This window comes from Anomalospiza imberbis, chromosome 21, assembly GCF_031753505.1.
Source record: "Anomalospiza imberbis isolate Cuckoo-Finch-1a 21T00152 chromosome 21, ASM3175350v1, whole genome shotgun sequence".
NCBI lineage: Eukaryota > Metazoa > Chordata > Aves > Passeriformes > Viduidae > Anomalospiza > Anomalospiza imberbis.
In genome coordinates, this window is record NC_089701.1 from 2,533,570 (window position 1) to 2,549,575 (window position 16,006).

Here is a 16,006-nt window from a genome sequence, read left to right on the forward strand (position 1 = left end):
TCACCCAGTGTTTGATCCTGCTCTCAGTCACACCTGAATCCCTGCTTTCAAGAGAGCAAAGGGCTTAATTTTGGGGTTCTATTTAGGGGAATTTTTTCTTTAAGTTTCTAATCTTTATGATTATAACCAAAACCTTGATAATATAAAACAAATATATACTAAAGTCTCAGGTGAAGCTTTTTCCCCGTTTGTGGGTATCACTTATTTTAAGCATCACAATTTTTTAAGTGTAAGCATTTGAAATCTGGGCTGTAACCATTCAGGTTCTCCAGGTTTTGGGTTATCTGGAGGGAACAGTCTGATAAGCCAACAGCAGAGGGCAAACGCAGCCTGCACACTGGAGCTGCAGCACTCAGTGTTTGGAGCCTCCTGGCCCCAGTTTCTGCCAGGACAACCCAGGGGAGGGGTAGGTGCCACCTTGGACAAAGACAGCCTGAACTGGGAAGCAGCAGCAAAACTCTCACAACAGCAACAGTTCACTTTCCTTTTAGTTTTCATTCTTTTTATGGAGCATCTGATGGACTTCAGTGGGCTGTGATGTCCTGGACTGAGGCCTGACAGTGCATTTCTTACCACCCCTCAAAACTACCTCTGCAAAGCCATAAAATACATTTCTTCTTACCCCACTTACTGCTGTTGTGGGTTGAATTTCAGTGAGTACCCCAAGAAAAGGCTCTGTATCCTCTCCTCCCACCTCACTGCAGAGCAGAGCCAACTGCATGCTCTTCCATCAGCATTTTGGTTTATTTTGAATCTGACTCCTTTTTCTGGTTTATATCTTCAATTATTCGTTCATTCTTTATAACTCTACAAGATTTGCTTTTAGCAGCAATGTCAGGATTGTGAGTGTTGTTGTTTTTTTCTGGAAAGCACTCAGAGGGTGAGGTGAAACACTGGCACCACATCCTTCCATGCCCACGGATCCCTGCGGTCTCTGAGAATTCCTCCTGAAGAAACAGACTCAGCCTAATCTAATAAATGTCCCTGCTCAGAGCCTGTGCTCAGACATCCCCAGAATTTCAGCTTTTCAAGCCTAACCAAACAAGGAATTCCAGTCTGGAGTCGCAAAGTTCCCGTTTCAAGCTGTTCCAAGCCAACGTTCTGGCCTGATTAGAGGTTTCAGTGCTGGGAATGCAGAGCCTGCCCAGGAGGAAGCCACAGCTATTCCGGGTGCACGAGCGATAAGAGCCCTAATTGCAGTCTCAGGGCTCAGGGGTGGAACCTCAAAGAGGGGAGAGAACACAATGTGCAACCTCAGCAGTGGGAGGACAACGCTCAGGGAAGATTTGGGAAGCTGTGAGAGCTGCCAGGAAAGCCCAGGGCTGGTCCCAGCCTGCTGGGATGGTGGGAGAGCCAAGTGGAGCAGGAATATCTGTGCTGTGACAGGCAGAGCTCACGGCAGGCGACGCTTCTGGGTCCCTCAGGTCGGACTGGTGCCTAGTTTGGCTCAGTATTTTCTCAGCAAGCTGTTGGAGCTGACAAGAGCCAGGAGAGTGACAGATTGCCACTGTGTTATGCTGCACATCTTGGAGTGTTAGACCACAAATCTGCTGAGAGATGAAGTGAAATTTATCACTGGGCCAAATCCCACTTCTGCAGAGTGTGAAATTCCCAAGTGAGGGAGTCGAGGGTGAGCTGAGGCAAAGAGGAGCAAATGCATTAGGATTTGTATTTTAGATCTGTAGGAGCAACGTGAGCCAGTCATGTACAGTTCTGTCCTGCTGACTCCACAGCTCCTGTCTCACGAACCAAAGCAGGAAGAGGCCCTGGGTTTTCACTCTCATGGTATTTTAGAGGCACCGGCCCCCAAAACACTGAATTTCCCTAACTGAGATTTTCCAACTACCACCTACTCATTTTAGCAAATCAGACAACAGGCTATGGCTTATTCAGAGCAGGTTTTACAAAGGAATTATAGGGTTTTTTTTCTGGCAAGGATATTGCGGAGTTTCTCTTCTAAGAACCTGCCAGGGGAGGTGCAGCTGACCCCCTACATGGGGTTATCCCACAAGGAGCACATGGTCTGGGTTTGAGTCTTCTTTTTCCCAACCAGCCCTTCCCCCTTGCACACGCAATGCTGAATGGGGCAAGAAGTGCCCAGCTCTGCCACACTGTGGCACTCAGAGCTCCAGTGTGGATTTCTGGTGGTTTTTTCAAGGCAAAGGCAAGTGGCTTTGGTATTTACTCAACCCTGTACGAGGCTGTTTGGAGCCTGAAGGTTTGTTTGCTACGGACTCACCTCCCAGAGGCTTCAGTTTCTGCTGCTGTGCACTGTCACTGTTTAGGAAATATTTCACTCAGTAACCCACAAGGTCTAGCAAAATTCAGGAAGTGCAGATGTATGTGAACCAAAACCAGAAATTCCTCCTAAGTCTCAGTGTTTTGAAATTTTTGCACCCTCCAGACGTGCTCCAAGAATCTTACAAACAGCCCACAGCTCTGGCAGCCACACTCCTTTATTCTCTTGCTGGTTTGCTCCCCGTGCCAGGCTTTGTGGGAGTATTGTGAGTTCCCTCACTCCTGGAAAACACATCCAGCTAAAAGGAAGGAAAATAGTATTTCTTTGTTGATTTTTTTACAGTGCCTGACTAAGCAATTTTCATGGAAAACCATCTTCACAGCAATTCTCAGTTAGCAAACAATCGAAGCCCAAATGTAGACTTCGATTGCAAGCTGGATGTGACGTGAATTTTGGAGTGAGCATATGGAGGGAAGAGGCAGCTGATAAAAAAACCAAGTGCACTGCTCTGAAATCTGACAGCCAAGGCCCCAGTCCTGCACCCCCTGGAATCTGTGACAAAACACTCCCTTGAAGTTAAAAGGGACAAAGATAAAGACACTTAATAAATTGGGATTTGATTTGAACCTGCAAGGAGCTTATGGGACCACTAGGCTTCGAAGTCATTCTTAGCAGTACTTATCATCTCTCAAATCAGCTGCATAATAAGACTGAGACAAATGGGCTGCCCCATTAACGGTGCCATGTCACAGTTGCTGAGATAAAACACAAATTTCTTCCTCCACAGGTAATGTGAGATATCAGTGTGCGTGTAAAACACCCAGAAACAGGGGAGGAGTCTGATTTTTGCTGGTACCACTGGTAACATTTCCTCTTTTTTGTTTCCAGTCCTAGCAGACAAAATTCCTAATTCCTTCCCACGTTGCTGGGAAGCAGCAGATCCTTTTCCCATGGGCTGTGCCATCCCCTCAGTGGCTGAGTTGCACTGAGTGCTGAGAACAGCTTGGATGCAGGTGGGAGGCTGCCACGAGGCTGCCCAAGCTCAGGGAAGGATTTGCTGCAACGGAGACACGCTGCCTTTGCTTGGCTGGCAGCCAGAAACATAAGGGAATATCAAGCTTGTATTTTCCTATGATGTCCTAAAATAACAGGAGAAATGTGTGTCAGGATAGAACCAGACCCTCAGAATATCTGGATTTTATGCTGCCTGCCAAGTGGTGTCTGGCAAAGGGCAAGTGTTCTCTTGATGTGCTAAAATACAGATCCATCACCCAGTTATTGGGGGAAAGTGTGTTAAGATAGCAAATAGCCACCCATGGCCCATTTGGGTTCTTTTCCTATCAATAGGAGATTGTGTGAATGGAATCTGAAGTGAAAAGGGGGGGCTGCTTGCACGGTGCAGTGGAATGTGAGAGAGCACGGCATTGCCATGGAAACCTGCTGTAGTAAACGGGGCTCTCCAGCTGCAGGAGAGGATTTATAGTGCCAGGCCGGGAGTGGGCAATTTAAATCACCAATCTACAGGTAAAACGGCACATTTCCTTCCACCTTGTCTCCCTGCACTGCCAAGTGAGAAAGGAAGGGTACGTGGGTGGTGAGAATTACTGTACAGAGTGATGAGGTGTCTTAAAGCCTGACCTAAAACACTCAGGAGCTGATGCAAAGATTCTTGTGGATCTTGGTGGGAGCAGGAACAGGCTCATGTTCCCTGTGCCCCAAACCAGAGCAGCAGGCACAATCCCTGTGTCCAACAACCACAGAGGGATGAGAAGCAGGGTCCATTCCCTGCTTGCATAACCCACAGATTGGAGACTCCACAGCTCAGGGATGCTCCCAATTTGTTCTTTTGGTTTGGAGCTGGGGAAGAGTCCATCTGCCAAAGCTCCCAAACCAGCCTGTTACGCCTAAAAATGAGACAAAATTTGCTGTGAGCCTCAAGCCCTGCTCTGTAACAAGGCATGAGATAAATGGGGAATGATTTACTGTTTTCAGATGCCCCCATTTATTGATACTCAAGGACAGTGATCTATGGAGTGTTGTGAGACAGAAACAACATTATTTTTGCACTGCTGCCTTCATCACCATGTATTGCCAGGTCCTGAGTGCCTGAGCCCATAATTTCCTGGATCAGACACCACATATCTGTGTGTTCCCATTCCCAGCTAAGGGCAGTGGTTAAATCTGGCTTATGTGGAACCACCATGGGGCCAGGGTGGGCTTTAGCTCCTCTAAGTTTAACCAATTTGCCTTTTTGTCTTCTCCTGTAAACCTCAAAATCTCCTGATTTACCGTGGCTGACTGTGCAGGTTGCTGCACACCTGGGTATATTTGTGTCACTAAATGCAAGAAGAAAAATTCCTTCTGAGCTGGAAAATGCAGAGTCCTTGGTGGCAAAGTCTCAAAGCTCTGTGCACTCTGTGGGGGTGTTTTATTGTGCTCCACAGCTTTTTCTTCACATGTTACTTTGTTCTGCTTCTACCTTTCAACAAGGCATCAAACAGCTACCAAGAATGGCAAGGTTTAGCCTGTTCCTTCAACAAGAATGATGTGTTCAAAATCCAAACAGTCCAATCAAAATCTGGGAATTGGGTCCTCCCGAGTCCTGACCACACAGCAGATGCTGACAGCCGGAGTTCCACTTCCCTGCTGCATTTATTCCTCTCTGGAGTGCTCTCCTTGGACCTTCAGCCTTCAAAATCCCTCCTTTCCACCTTTCAGCTCTTTCTAACTACTCAGCAATTTGCAGGCCATTAATCTCAGCCCTGGCATCAGAGCTGCTCTGCCCAGTCCCAGCTGGGACACCGGCACAGCTAGCAGAGGTTATGAGAGCAGAGGAGCTCTATAAATCCCACTTGCTAAGAACAGCCCCTGGGGTCGCTGACCCTCTGCTCATAAATTCACCTGATTCCCCTTGATTGTATTTGTTTCACCACTAAATGCCAATCCAAAGCAGTGTCAGCAGGCTAAGCCAACACAACAGGCCATCTCCTGCCTTGTTATGCTCTGTCAAGTCAGGTTGCCCTCAGATTTGCTGGAGTTTCATTCCTGCTATCCCCTGGGATGCCAGGCAGCACAGTCATTTAACCCAGGATCATTTCTGACTGACTGGAATTTGTTTGTCTGGCCTTATTTTTTTTTCTCTCTGTCTCTTCAGATAATCATGCAAACCAACAAAAACATTGCCTTAATATTGACAAAATGAATCTATATGGAGATAAGTGCAAAGGAAAACAGATACCAGTGCCTGCCCATCTCCAATGGAAAATAAACCCTACTTATGTTGAAGGCTCGATTCCCTGCTGATGTAAAGTGGTGCAGCAATGAGAACTCTCCCAGTTTATGTAAGCAGGAAAGCTGACCCTTGCTTGCAGCTAAGGGTGAGCATGTTAGATAAACAGCAGATCCTGGGCACCTGGGAGGGAGCAAGAAGTGCCAGGACTATGCAAGAATTTGGTAGGAAAATGTCAGCTCAATTAATTTTTCTGCTAGGAAGGCGTTGAGTTTGTAGAGACCAAGATGAGGCGAGGGAAATGTGCTGTCCTGTCACAGCCCGGACTGGAAGGGCTCCCACATGCCCCTTTTTGGTTTCTATGACAACATCACTTCTGGAGTGAAAGTCAGCAGCAGCAGCCAGGAGGGAGGGACACTGCTCCGAGGAGCCGCTGGAAAGGACAAGAGAAGGGATGGAGATAGACCAACGCTGCTTTGCCAGTCCAAACCTCTCCCTCAGAACCAAGGCTGTTCTTTCCCTGCAAACAGCACAGGACACCTGTGACATTCACATTCTCTGGACAGAGAGACATAATTCCGTCTCTCAGGATTTCTTGGAGAAGCACAGAGAGAAGCAGAGAAAACAATCTTTCTCTCTGCCCCTTTGTTTTCCCCATGTGGAATGTGGTGTGGAGATTGTTCACCTGCAGCGGTTGCTGGGTTGGATCCTGGTGAAGGTTGTTTGGGGTCAGTGACCAGTGGGATCCAGCTGTGGCTCGGGCTCTCAGCAGAGTCACGAGCTTGTGAGTTAGATAGGTAAGTAAGAAATAAGTATGTAGACTAGTATATATATACTTTATACATTAGTACTTTATACATTATACATTAATACTATACATAGTATTAATGTATAATGCATAGTTATACATACATACATAGTTATTATAGTTAATGTCTAATTATAGTTTTAATACTATATGAATAATTTATACATTAACACTATATATATTTTATACATTATACTTTATACATTAATATACTTTGAATACTATATTAATGTAATATACTATAGTTTTAACAAAACTATATCTATACCTATAAATAAAACTATATACTATAGTTTTAATAAAACTATATACCATACCTATCCTTCAGGTAAACAATCTCCATACCACATTCCACATGGGGAAAACAAAGGAGCAGAGGTAAAGACTGTTTTCTCTTCTTCTTCTCTCTGTGCTTCTCCAAGAAATCCTGAGAGACAGAATTATGTCTCTCTGTCCAGAGAACGTGAATGTCACAGACACCCATGTTTGATGGCAGTGGGCACTTGGAGCAAACGTTTCCATTCATTTCCCCCCGGGCCGTGCGGGCTGTTAATTGCCCACGGGATCGATACACCACAAACACGGCGCTGCGATTTGCCAAGCCAGGGAGAATCTCAGATATCGGTAGATAACCCTGATCAATGGGTAAAACGAGAAGAGTGTTTTCACAGCTAACAGGGCACATTGTCTAATTAAAGATCTGGCTTAACACAAACACTGGGTGAACCCTCCATCAGCCCCAGAACTTGTGTTTGAAATGCAGCATTTTTAGGCACCATTCTTCTAGACACCACCTAATGCAGGCTGCACTCTACTCCTGTAAAAAAAAAAAAAAAGTTAATTGTGCCACTGTTTAATTACCCACATTTAAAAATCACCTCTGATTTCCAGGCTGAATTTGCCTTGCTACAAGTTCTGAGTGTGCCACTTTCTCTTGGACTAAAACACTTTCTATTCCCAAAAAATTTCTTGTCGATAAAGTTAACGCTCACCTAAGGTTAAGTCAGACTTTAAAAGTCACTTAATCAAAAATAACCAATTCACCTGAAAATTTTGCATCACTCCTGTGGGTGATATTTACAATCTTGGCGGCAATGGTGCTTTGATAAAAGGTTGGATTGATAAAAGTGTTGGATAACAGTGTAGCAAGAGTAAATCCTTTTGGACACACTAGAAATTCCTTCATCAGATAATTACTTTTTGATGCATGTTACTAATTTTTCCATCCATTTAAAATAAGCTACATTGATTTTTTTTTTTCTTTTTTGGGGTACTATTTTTAACAGAATGTCATGCAAGATTAAGTCAATTGCTTTGCAGAAGTCTAAATATATTATGTCAGCAGAATTATCTTTATTAACTGAAATTATATGAAAGATTGCTTCTTTGATGAACAGTTTTCTGCAGCAAGGGATTGACATCCCTTAGCCCTCTTGACTGCCTCCCGTATTAGCATTACACCTGTATTGGATTAATGAGGTACCTGGGTAATCCCACTTACTTTTATTCTAAGATATTTAATAAAATCCCAGAATCACAGATGGGTTTGGGTTGGAAGGGGCCTTAAAGCTCATCCAGGGACACCTTCCACTATCCCAGGTTGCTCCAAGCCCTGTCCAGCCTGGCCTTGGACACTTCCAGGAATGGGGCAGCCACAGCTTCTCTGGGCACCCTGTTCCAGGGCCTCCCCACCCTCACAGGGAAGGATTTTTTGGGCCTCTGAAACTTTCCTTGTGTTCTGTTATTTGCTCAAAAATCAGCATTAACGGTGCCTGCCAGTTACCAGTCCTAAAATGAGAATTATTACTTTTATAACTGATAAATATAAATAAGAATTATTACTTTTATGCTGCTTAATGTTGCTAAAATATTATCCTAATATTCAACTAGAAGGCTAAGAACAGCCTTACCTTCAAATGCAAGAAATGTAGAAAAACGTGGATAAACTGAGCAGAGCTGAGCTGGAAATGGTGGTATTTTTGCACTGCCTTTCATTGCTGATTAGAAACCCAATGGGTTCAGACCTGAGCCTGTGGTTTGATGCAGTTTTGGTGATAACCAGAATGTGCTTCCTGCCACCACGTGCTGGTTTGGGCACTGGAGGGGCTCTGCTGCAGGAGCCTCAGTGACCTTGTGGTTGGCGTCAGAGTCGCTTGAGCAGCAACTTCTGCTCCGCCTGCCTCTGATTCACAGAAAGGTTGGGAGCTACATAGAAACAAATTCCACCCTGAGTGTTTGGAAAGCACTTGCAGAAGCTTGACTGAATAATGCAATTACACTGCAAATATTGACAGTCTGTTTAAAAACAAATCCAAACATGCTTGTAATTAATGTCACTACCAACAGTTACAACTTAAAAGGAAATAAAGCCCCCTTCAAAGGTGAAAATGTTTATTTCCCCCTCTGGGCTTTCAATTCTTAACACAATATTACTCTTCATTTCAGTCAATGCCAACACAAGGTCTTCTCAGACTTCCAGCAGAAGAAATTGGGGTTTTGTCTGTTGACTCTTGGAAAATGAAGTTGGTTAAACGAATCCACTGCCAACATTGTAAATAGAAGCTGATCATGACTGAGCTCTGGGATATTTGTCTGAGCTATAGAGCTTTGATAAGCTGCCTCCAAGAAGAGCTCCCTGGCACTGCAATCAAGGCTTCCAAGGCCAGAAAAATCCAGCATATTTCTGGTGAGCCCCAAGAGAGCCTACCACCAGCCCGCTGGGTTCTTGGTTGAAGCTCTCTTGGAACAGGCGCCACCAGGCTATTGAATTCCCCTGCAGGAACAGAAGAGCTGCTCCCAGGCAGTGAGAAGGGATGGGAATTTACCAAGGGGTGAGAAAGAAGCAGAAATGACCCTGGAGCATGTCCAGCTTGATGCAGACATCACTGGGTGAGCTTAGTGCCCCTTAGGAAACTGCACCAGAGAGGACATGCCGGGGCACAGAGGAGGTTGGCACGAGGCAGAACTCTGCCACAACATCAGCTCCTGTGCTTGAACCTTGCCGAGTTCAAAAGCCTTCCCAGTCACTCTGCAGAGTCATTTTGCTCCCAGGCAAAGAGCAGGATTTCAGTGGAAGAGGAGCTGCCAGGTCTGGATACAAGGGATACATGACATTAGCACAGAGGCATCAGGACAGTCCCTTCTGGCCCTGCCTAAAACATCCCCATCTCCCCAGCAGGCCAGTGCCAGCCCACAGGGTTCCATTTCATCAAACTCTCTACGAGGTTGGGAGCAAGGACATTTTAAGGGTCTCTTGCTATTTATTTAATGAAGCATTTGCAGCCAAGCTTGAAGGCTGAAGGAAGCGGATGAGCTCTGCGGCTTTGTTTGTCTCCTCTGAGGCCCAGAGGAGCATTAATGAAAAGGAAATTCAGGGACATCAGAGACACAGGATGTATAAATATGCACAAAGCAAAGGCCAGATCCTCAGGTGCACCCAAACACGAGGGGATGGAACTTGTGAGAATCACTGAGGTCTTGATGAGTTCTTTTCAATGCTGGACCAGCAGAGAGAGGTGGGCAGGAGGGTGGGGAAAGAAAGGTAAGAGCCCACTGGCTGTGTCCCTGCCCAGGCTCTGGGAAGGGCTTGCATCCAGCTCACCCATCCCCTAACTGGGCACCCGAGCTCTCCTGAGCCCCTCTGTGCTCAGCAGTTGGGACTGGCTCAGGAGTGCCTGCACACAGCTGAATTATTCAGAGGAGCTCGTTACTCAGAGCTTATTCTGAATGTCTGTGCTCCAAGAGGTTTTTAAAAGAGACAATCACAGTCAGCAAAATAACTCTTCACTCTCAGATGATCCTCTTTATTTCAGGTATGAATAATATTCTTGGCTGTGAGTCTCTATTACAAGTTATCTGCAGATTTGTAATAAGCTTTTGTGCTTCTACTTTGGAGATAAAATAATGGTTCCTCACTGAGTCCTTCCCTCTGATCAGAGGAGTTTTGTTGCTTTAGGATCAGGCTCAGTGGAACGAAGGACTGTAAAAGCCCTTGAAAACTGTAATTTCTTTCCAGCTCCTGAAAAAGCAGCTGTGTGGCACAGCAGTTTTATTTAGACCTGTTCAATCTTTCAGCAGCATGGAGGCTTCTGTTGCCCAAGCACAGACATTGAACCTTGTTGTTAATTTGTTGTTTTAACGAAAGGAATAGCTAAGCACTCCTGCTGAAACCCATCCCTGCTCCCTCCTCACTTTCCCGCCTGGCTCTGGGCTGTTCTGAGGAGGATGTTGTTGCAACTCATGTAATTATGCTTTATGAAAACCCCAAAGCCAAGGCAAATGTTCCTGGTTCAGACAGGCCGTGTGTGGCCCCGATTTGCACACCAGTCCTCAGACCCTCCAGGGGCATTTTTATTATTACTTTTTTCTTTCACAAAGCCAACTCCTCTCTTACCCATCTTCACGCCGCTGTCAGGCTCATTCAGCCTGGTGTGCTCACTGCTCAGTGACACATGAGAGACCTCCAGCCATTGTTCCTTCCCCAGGAGGGATGGCTAAGAGTTATTTTGTTATCTCCACTTTACAAACTGGCATGAGGCAGCACCGACAGTGATGTTTCACAGGAAAGCAGCCCTGCCCAAGGCTGCACATCATCCCCTCCCCTCCAGCTCCGTGTGCTGGATCCAGCTGAAAAATACCCGCTGTGAGCTCTCATCTCCTGCATACGAAGGAAACTACATCCACTGGGGTATTTTGCTTTTTAAAAGGTGCAAACTTCCTCCAAGATAAGTTTATCTCCATGTAAATTCACAGCTGTGAAACTGATATAAGCCAAGACAAAGTTTCTTCAGTTTTGCTGTGTGGTTCTTTTTTAGGCTGGTTTAAACCCAGAACTTCCTTGCAGGCTGTGTTTAGAGGGATTTAGAAAATGGAATGCAGGACAATAGCAAGGTGTTTTGGAACCTGCCAGCTTGGAAAAAAAAAAAAAAAAGACAGTGCAAAGTCTGGTGATTAATCACAGCTGTTGCCAGAAAGAGAAGACAATGACAGTGCCAGCTCTGTAGTGATTTCAGCTGGGGTCTGTCAGCGTCGGAGCCTGAATTGCAGAGCTCTTTTTGCACACAAACCCCAGCAGAGGCCCCCAGCAATCCATTCCATGAGCTGCAGGAGAGCTGCCGTGCTAATTAAGAAAAATCTTTGTGTTTTGGAGGGAGTGCCTGGCTCTGCTGTGTCTGGATGATGAAGACATGGAGGCAGTGGAGGGATGTTCCTATGTCCTGGCAATTCTTAACTAATGGGCAAAATTTACTGTTGACTTCTGTCTCTCTGTCTTCCCTTGAGCTTTCTGTGCCTTCCTGCTCTCAAGGCTGTCTCTTCCAAGTGGAAAGAAATATGGCAATACTTGGAGCTCTTTCATCTTGCGTTGTGGTAGCTTTGGGTATCAATTTATAAAAGAAATGTTAAAAATTGCCCAAGAAGTCTTAAGGATCCTGCAATCCTATTGCTTAGAGCTGGGATTCTTCCTGTTTGTGAGTGAAGGTGTAGAGACACTCAGGAACTGGGAGGAACAAGATTTTGAGCTTTAAGGTAGCAGAAACAAAAGATGTTGGAGGTGCAGGGGTGTGTAAGGTCAGAGGAAAATGAACCCTGCATTGCCTTTGCTGCATTCTGGCCCTGCTGTGTTGTACCCTGCCCTGTTCTTCAGGATCCACTCCTCCTTTTTCCGTTCTGCAGCAGTGCTTTTAACGTCTAAAGATTCCAGCTCCACTTCTTGATCTTATCTGCACCGAACAAATCAATTCTCATACCTTTCTCTGGTAGGTCACACTTGTCACATTCATCCGGAGCCTCTCTAATTGCTCTGGGTCCTTCCCAACACATGTGCACACAGTTCACCAGAGGAATTAGTGGCATTTCTGAAGTACTGAGGTTTCTTTCTCTCTGTATTCTTATAATTTTCCTGTTTCATTGCAGCTGAGCAATGGATCTGAGTTGTGGCTGAGGTCCAAGTGCTTGCAGGGAGCTTCTTGGCATGAACGTGTAGGGTTAACCAAACCCAACCCACAGCAAAGTAATTGAATTATTTCATCTAATGAATTCAAATCTATTGTGACCTATTTGCCACTTGTACGGGAAGAGAGAGAAGCTGAGTTTGTCAGATGATAAATTATCCATTGCAAATTCATGAGTTTGAAGGCCAGAGGGGACCATTAGACTCATCTCAGCCTGACCTCCTGCAAAACCCAGGCCCTGGAATGTGACCGAGCGATTCCTGTGTCATTAACGTGGGGGTGACCCGCTTGCCCAGAGCTCGGTGGAACACCAGAGAACTGGCTGGAGCCCAAACTGGAAGCTGGCTTTCTCCCTCCTTTCCAGCATTGTTTCTCCAAAGGGCAATTCCTCTGTCTTCCCACACTCGCTGAATGCCAGCCCAGCACTGGGGCCCAGCTCAGCTTGGCATCCTCAGTGCCTGGGGCTGAGAAAGGGCAGCAGCAGCAGCACAGGCTGGGTTTCATCTTTTGCACGCATGTCCTTGTCTGGAAGAGTGGGAGGCAAGGACAAACACCCCCTCTGAAGTGCCAAAATCTCCTAGGGCTGAGCAGTCCCATGTTTCCATGGCTTGTGAAAAGCTGCTTTGCACCAGGATGTTTGCTGCTGCCAGTGAAACCACAACCCTGGGTAAAAAACTGGCTGGTGTGAGGCACAGTGTCCCAGCCTGCTCCTTCCAGTGGGGGTTCTGTGGCTGGTTACTCAGGGGTGCAGGGGGGGGGTTCCTTTTATTTGGGATCATGAAGAACCCAGGACAGCACCACGCCTCCGTGGGTGAGGAGACAGCTCTCAGCAGGATGGTTTCAGCTTTCTCTGCTGTGGTTTATCTACAGAACTGAGACTATTCCTAAGCTGAAACACAGACACAGGCTTGTTTATGGGGTTTTGTTTCAAATTTAAATGCCCAATCAATTAGCTCTTGGGAAAGAGGCTTTTGTGGTTTGCTAGTGGGGTGTTATTGATGATGTTCTTTCCTGAGCAGGATCTGGGTTTACTCCTGAGAGGGGTTTTGAGCAGGTCCCCAGGGTGAAAGAGGCAGTAAACAAGCATGGCTCTGGATTCCCACTGACCAGAGGGTTCTGTGTGTGCAGAGCAAGCTGCTGGAACCCAGGGAAAGTCACAGTTTATAGATGTGCTTATTTGGAGGTGGGTCTGTGATGATAATGCCGTTTAATTTGCTGTTGCTGGGTAAGTGGCCCTAACTTTCAGGCAGGTTTCAGCTGAGTGACCAACTCCCTAACTTTTCCAGGAGCATCTCAAGCCTTGGAGAACAGAGGGAGCTGGATGTAGTGTTTGAGGATGACCTGCATCCTTCTTTATGTGTCTGAGTGGAAATAAATACTTAAGGCCCCAAGTTCTATCAGGACATAGTTAACTGAAAGAAACTGCTGTGGGCTAGAGGGAAAATCCCTATTCCTGGAAGATTCCTCGCTCCCAAAGAGAGCAGCCAGCCGTTGCTCTGTGGCTGTGGCACAGCCCTGCTGACCCAGCACAGCAAACGCAGCCCTGCCTGATCCCACCTGCTGCCTCCAGGTGCAGACACTTTCGAAGACAAAAGGGCTGTGGCCAAGCCAAAACTGAGACTCATTATGGCTTTCCACAGCTCCAGCTGGGCAGAAAGCAGCGATGCCGCTCCGCTCTCCCCCGGCCATAACGGGCAGGTGTGGTGCCCGCACCTCGCTGCGTGTCCGGGGCCGCTCCCAGGTGAGCGCTGAGGCACTACCGGGGATGTCCCCGGGGGGATGTCCCCGGGGCGATGTCCCGGGGGCACGGGGGGCTCTGCTAGCCCGGGGGATGCCGTGCCCGGGGCTGCGCCCCCCGTCCCGCAGCGGGACCCGCCGTGCCGGGCGGGAGGGAGGGAAGGAGGGAGGCAGGCCGGGTGACATCAGCCGGAGGAGGGGCCTGCCCGCGAGTTTCTTTGCTCGGTGCATCACTTCCCGGCGCTGCCATACTCCGCTGCCCGCTCCCCGCCGCGGGGCCGGCGCCCATGGCGAGCCCGCCCGGCGGGGACAGCCCCGGCTCCGCCGCCCGGCGCTTCTACTGCAGGTGAGCGGGGCCGGGGCGGCCCGGAGCGGGGGCAGCCCGGCCCCGAGCTGCGAGCCCGCGGAGCCCCGGGGACAGCCCGGTCCCCGGGGACAGCCCGGTCCCTGGGGACAGCCCAGCCCCGAGCGCCGGGAGCGGGAGGAGGGAGCGCTCAGGCACGGGGAGCCGGGAGCTGTTGCACGGGTGGGGATGCGGCCGGAGCGGAGCGAGAGGAGCCGGGAAGGACGCGGCGCTCCCTCCGCGGGGCAGCTCGTGGGCGATGCTCCGGGGGGATCCTTGGCACTGGGCCGAGGAGGGTGATGCTGGAAGCTCCTCGGTGCTGGGCATTCGCATGGGAGGCTCCTGTTCGCACTGCAGAGACTTCGAGTCTCAGGTTTAAAACTGGGCGCGACCGAAATTCACACAGGGCTTGAGGGGCGGGGGGGGATAGCTGCATGCTGTTTGGCGTTCATGGCAAGGCTCATTCTCTTCATTTAGATCAAAACTGGAAAAAGCTATACCCAAAGAAGACTAAAGGAGTGACTTTGAGGCCTTACAGCGTTGTTCATGCTGTTCACCGTGGTGTTTTGTTTCTCCTCTAGCAGTCTGAAGTGGAGGTGATGCAGGCTGGACTAGAGGGCTGAAACAGCCCAAGAATGCTTGAAGCCTATGGGACACAGTAGCTTTTCACCAATTTTCTTTGCAGGTTCTGCAGTAATTAGCACAGCAGCTAGTGGGCTGTCTGCTATAAGGAGTGTTGGTTCATTAGGGTGGGCAGCAGGTGTTTCTTGGTTATGTCGTGTTGTAGAGCAACTCCAGGGAAAAAGGCAGCACTTAATACCATTGCTCTGCCTACTCTGGGGCAGCTAGAGCTGGGGAGAAACCTGCTGGATTCTAACCAGACTTGGGCTTCTTCTTTCCTTCTCTTTGTTTTTCATGGAAACTTTTTGTGGACTAGATCTTGGTCACTCTTGCATAGGAAATCTTAGGGGGAGGCTGCTTGTCACAAATGTGTGCCTGTACATGAGCTCTGCTCCCAGCTGCTGGGGAAGAGAAATGGGAAGCATTTTCCTGTGGCTTATCTGGGTGGCTCTGGCAGGGCATGTGGTTTTACAAGTCTCCGCTGCGCCTTTTAGGCCTTGAAAGCAAGTGCTGGTGGAGCCTCTGTCCCTTCTGCTCTGCAAAATAAATGCTATCTTAGTTTCTTCCTTAATTTTACTTTTATTGCAGTGCAGAAATTTGAGAGTGAATTCAGTGGCTCACTCTGGTGTGATGGGTGGAACCTCAGGTTACTGGGACTAAAAATCCAGCAATTGCTACTGAAATCTTGATATGTGGGGTTTTCTTTTTGCCTGAGAGCATTCATTGAGGTGTAAGAACTGCAGAAGGCACCATTGCAGGCAGGAGAGCTAGGGAAGGTATTTTCCTTCTAGGAAACAAGGCAAGGTGGGGAGAAACATGCCAAAAATGAAAGTGTTTATTCGTTTTATTACATCCTTTAGTGGTTCCCTAAATTCAGCCCCTCCTAAACAGAGGCATGTGCTCTGTTGTGCTGGCAGCAAATAATCCGGGTGCTGACTGGGCCAAACATCTCTATTTACAGACACTGGAGTCAAAACTTTTGCTACAGCAGTCATACACCACAACCCAGGGTGTTTCTGCCCCTGTGCAGCTCTGTGTCTGCATTTGCTCACCTTTCTGATGCCATTTGCTACACAGA

General features: G+C 47.7%; 1 protein-coding gene across 2 annotated transcripts in view; it reads left to right on the top strand.

The window, feature by feature from the left end:
- GPSM1 (G protein signaling modulator 1) overlaps positions 1 to 16,006 on the top strand; it is a 102,989-nt gene that overhangs the window by 24,590 nt on the left and 62,393 nt on the right. The window contains exon 1 of one of the 2 annotated variants that reach the window (XM_068211052.1): positions 14,180 to 14,310. The exons of the other annotated variant lie outside the window; for it this stretch is intronic. Coding sequence (XP_068067153.1) covers positions 14,252 to 14,310 — 59 coding nt within the window. The 5' untranslated portion in view covers positions 14,180 to 14,251. Of the gene's footprint in view, positions 1 to 14,179; positions 14,311 to 16,006 lie in introns of those variants that run through there. 2 annotated transcript variants of the gene reach the window in all.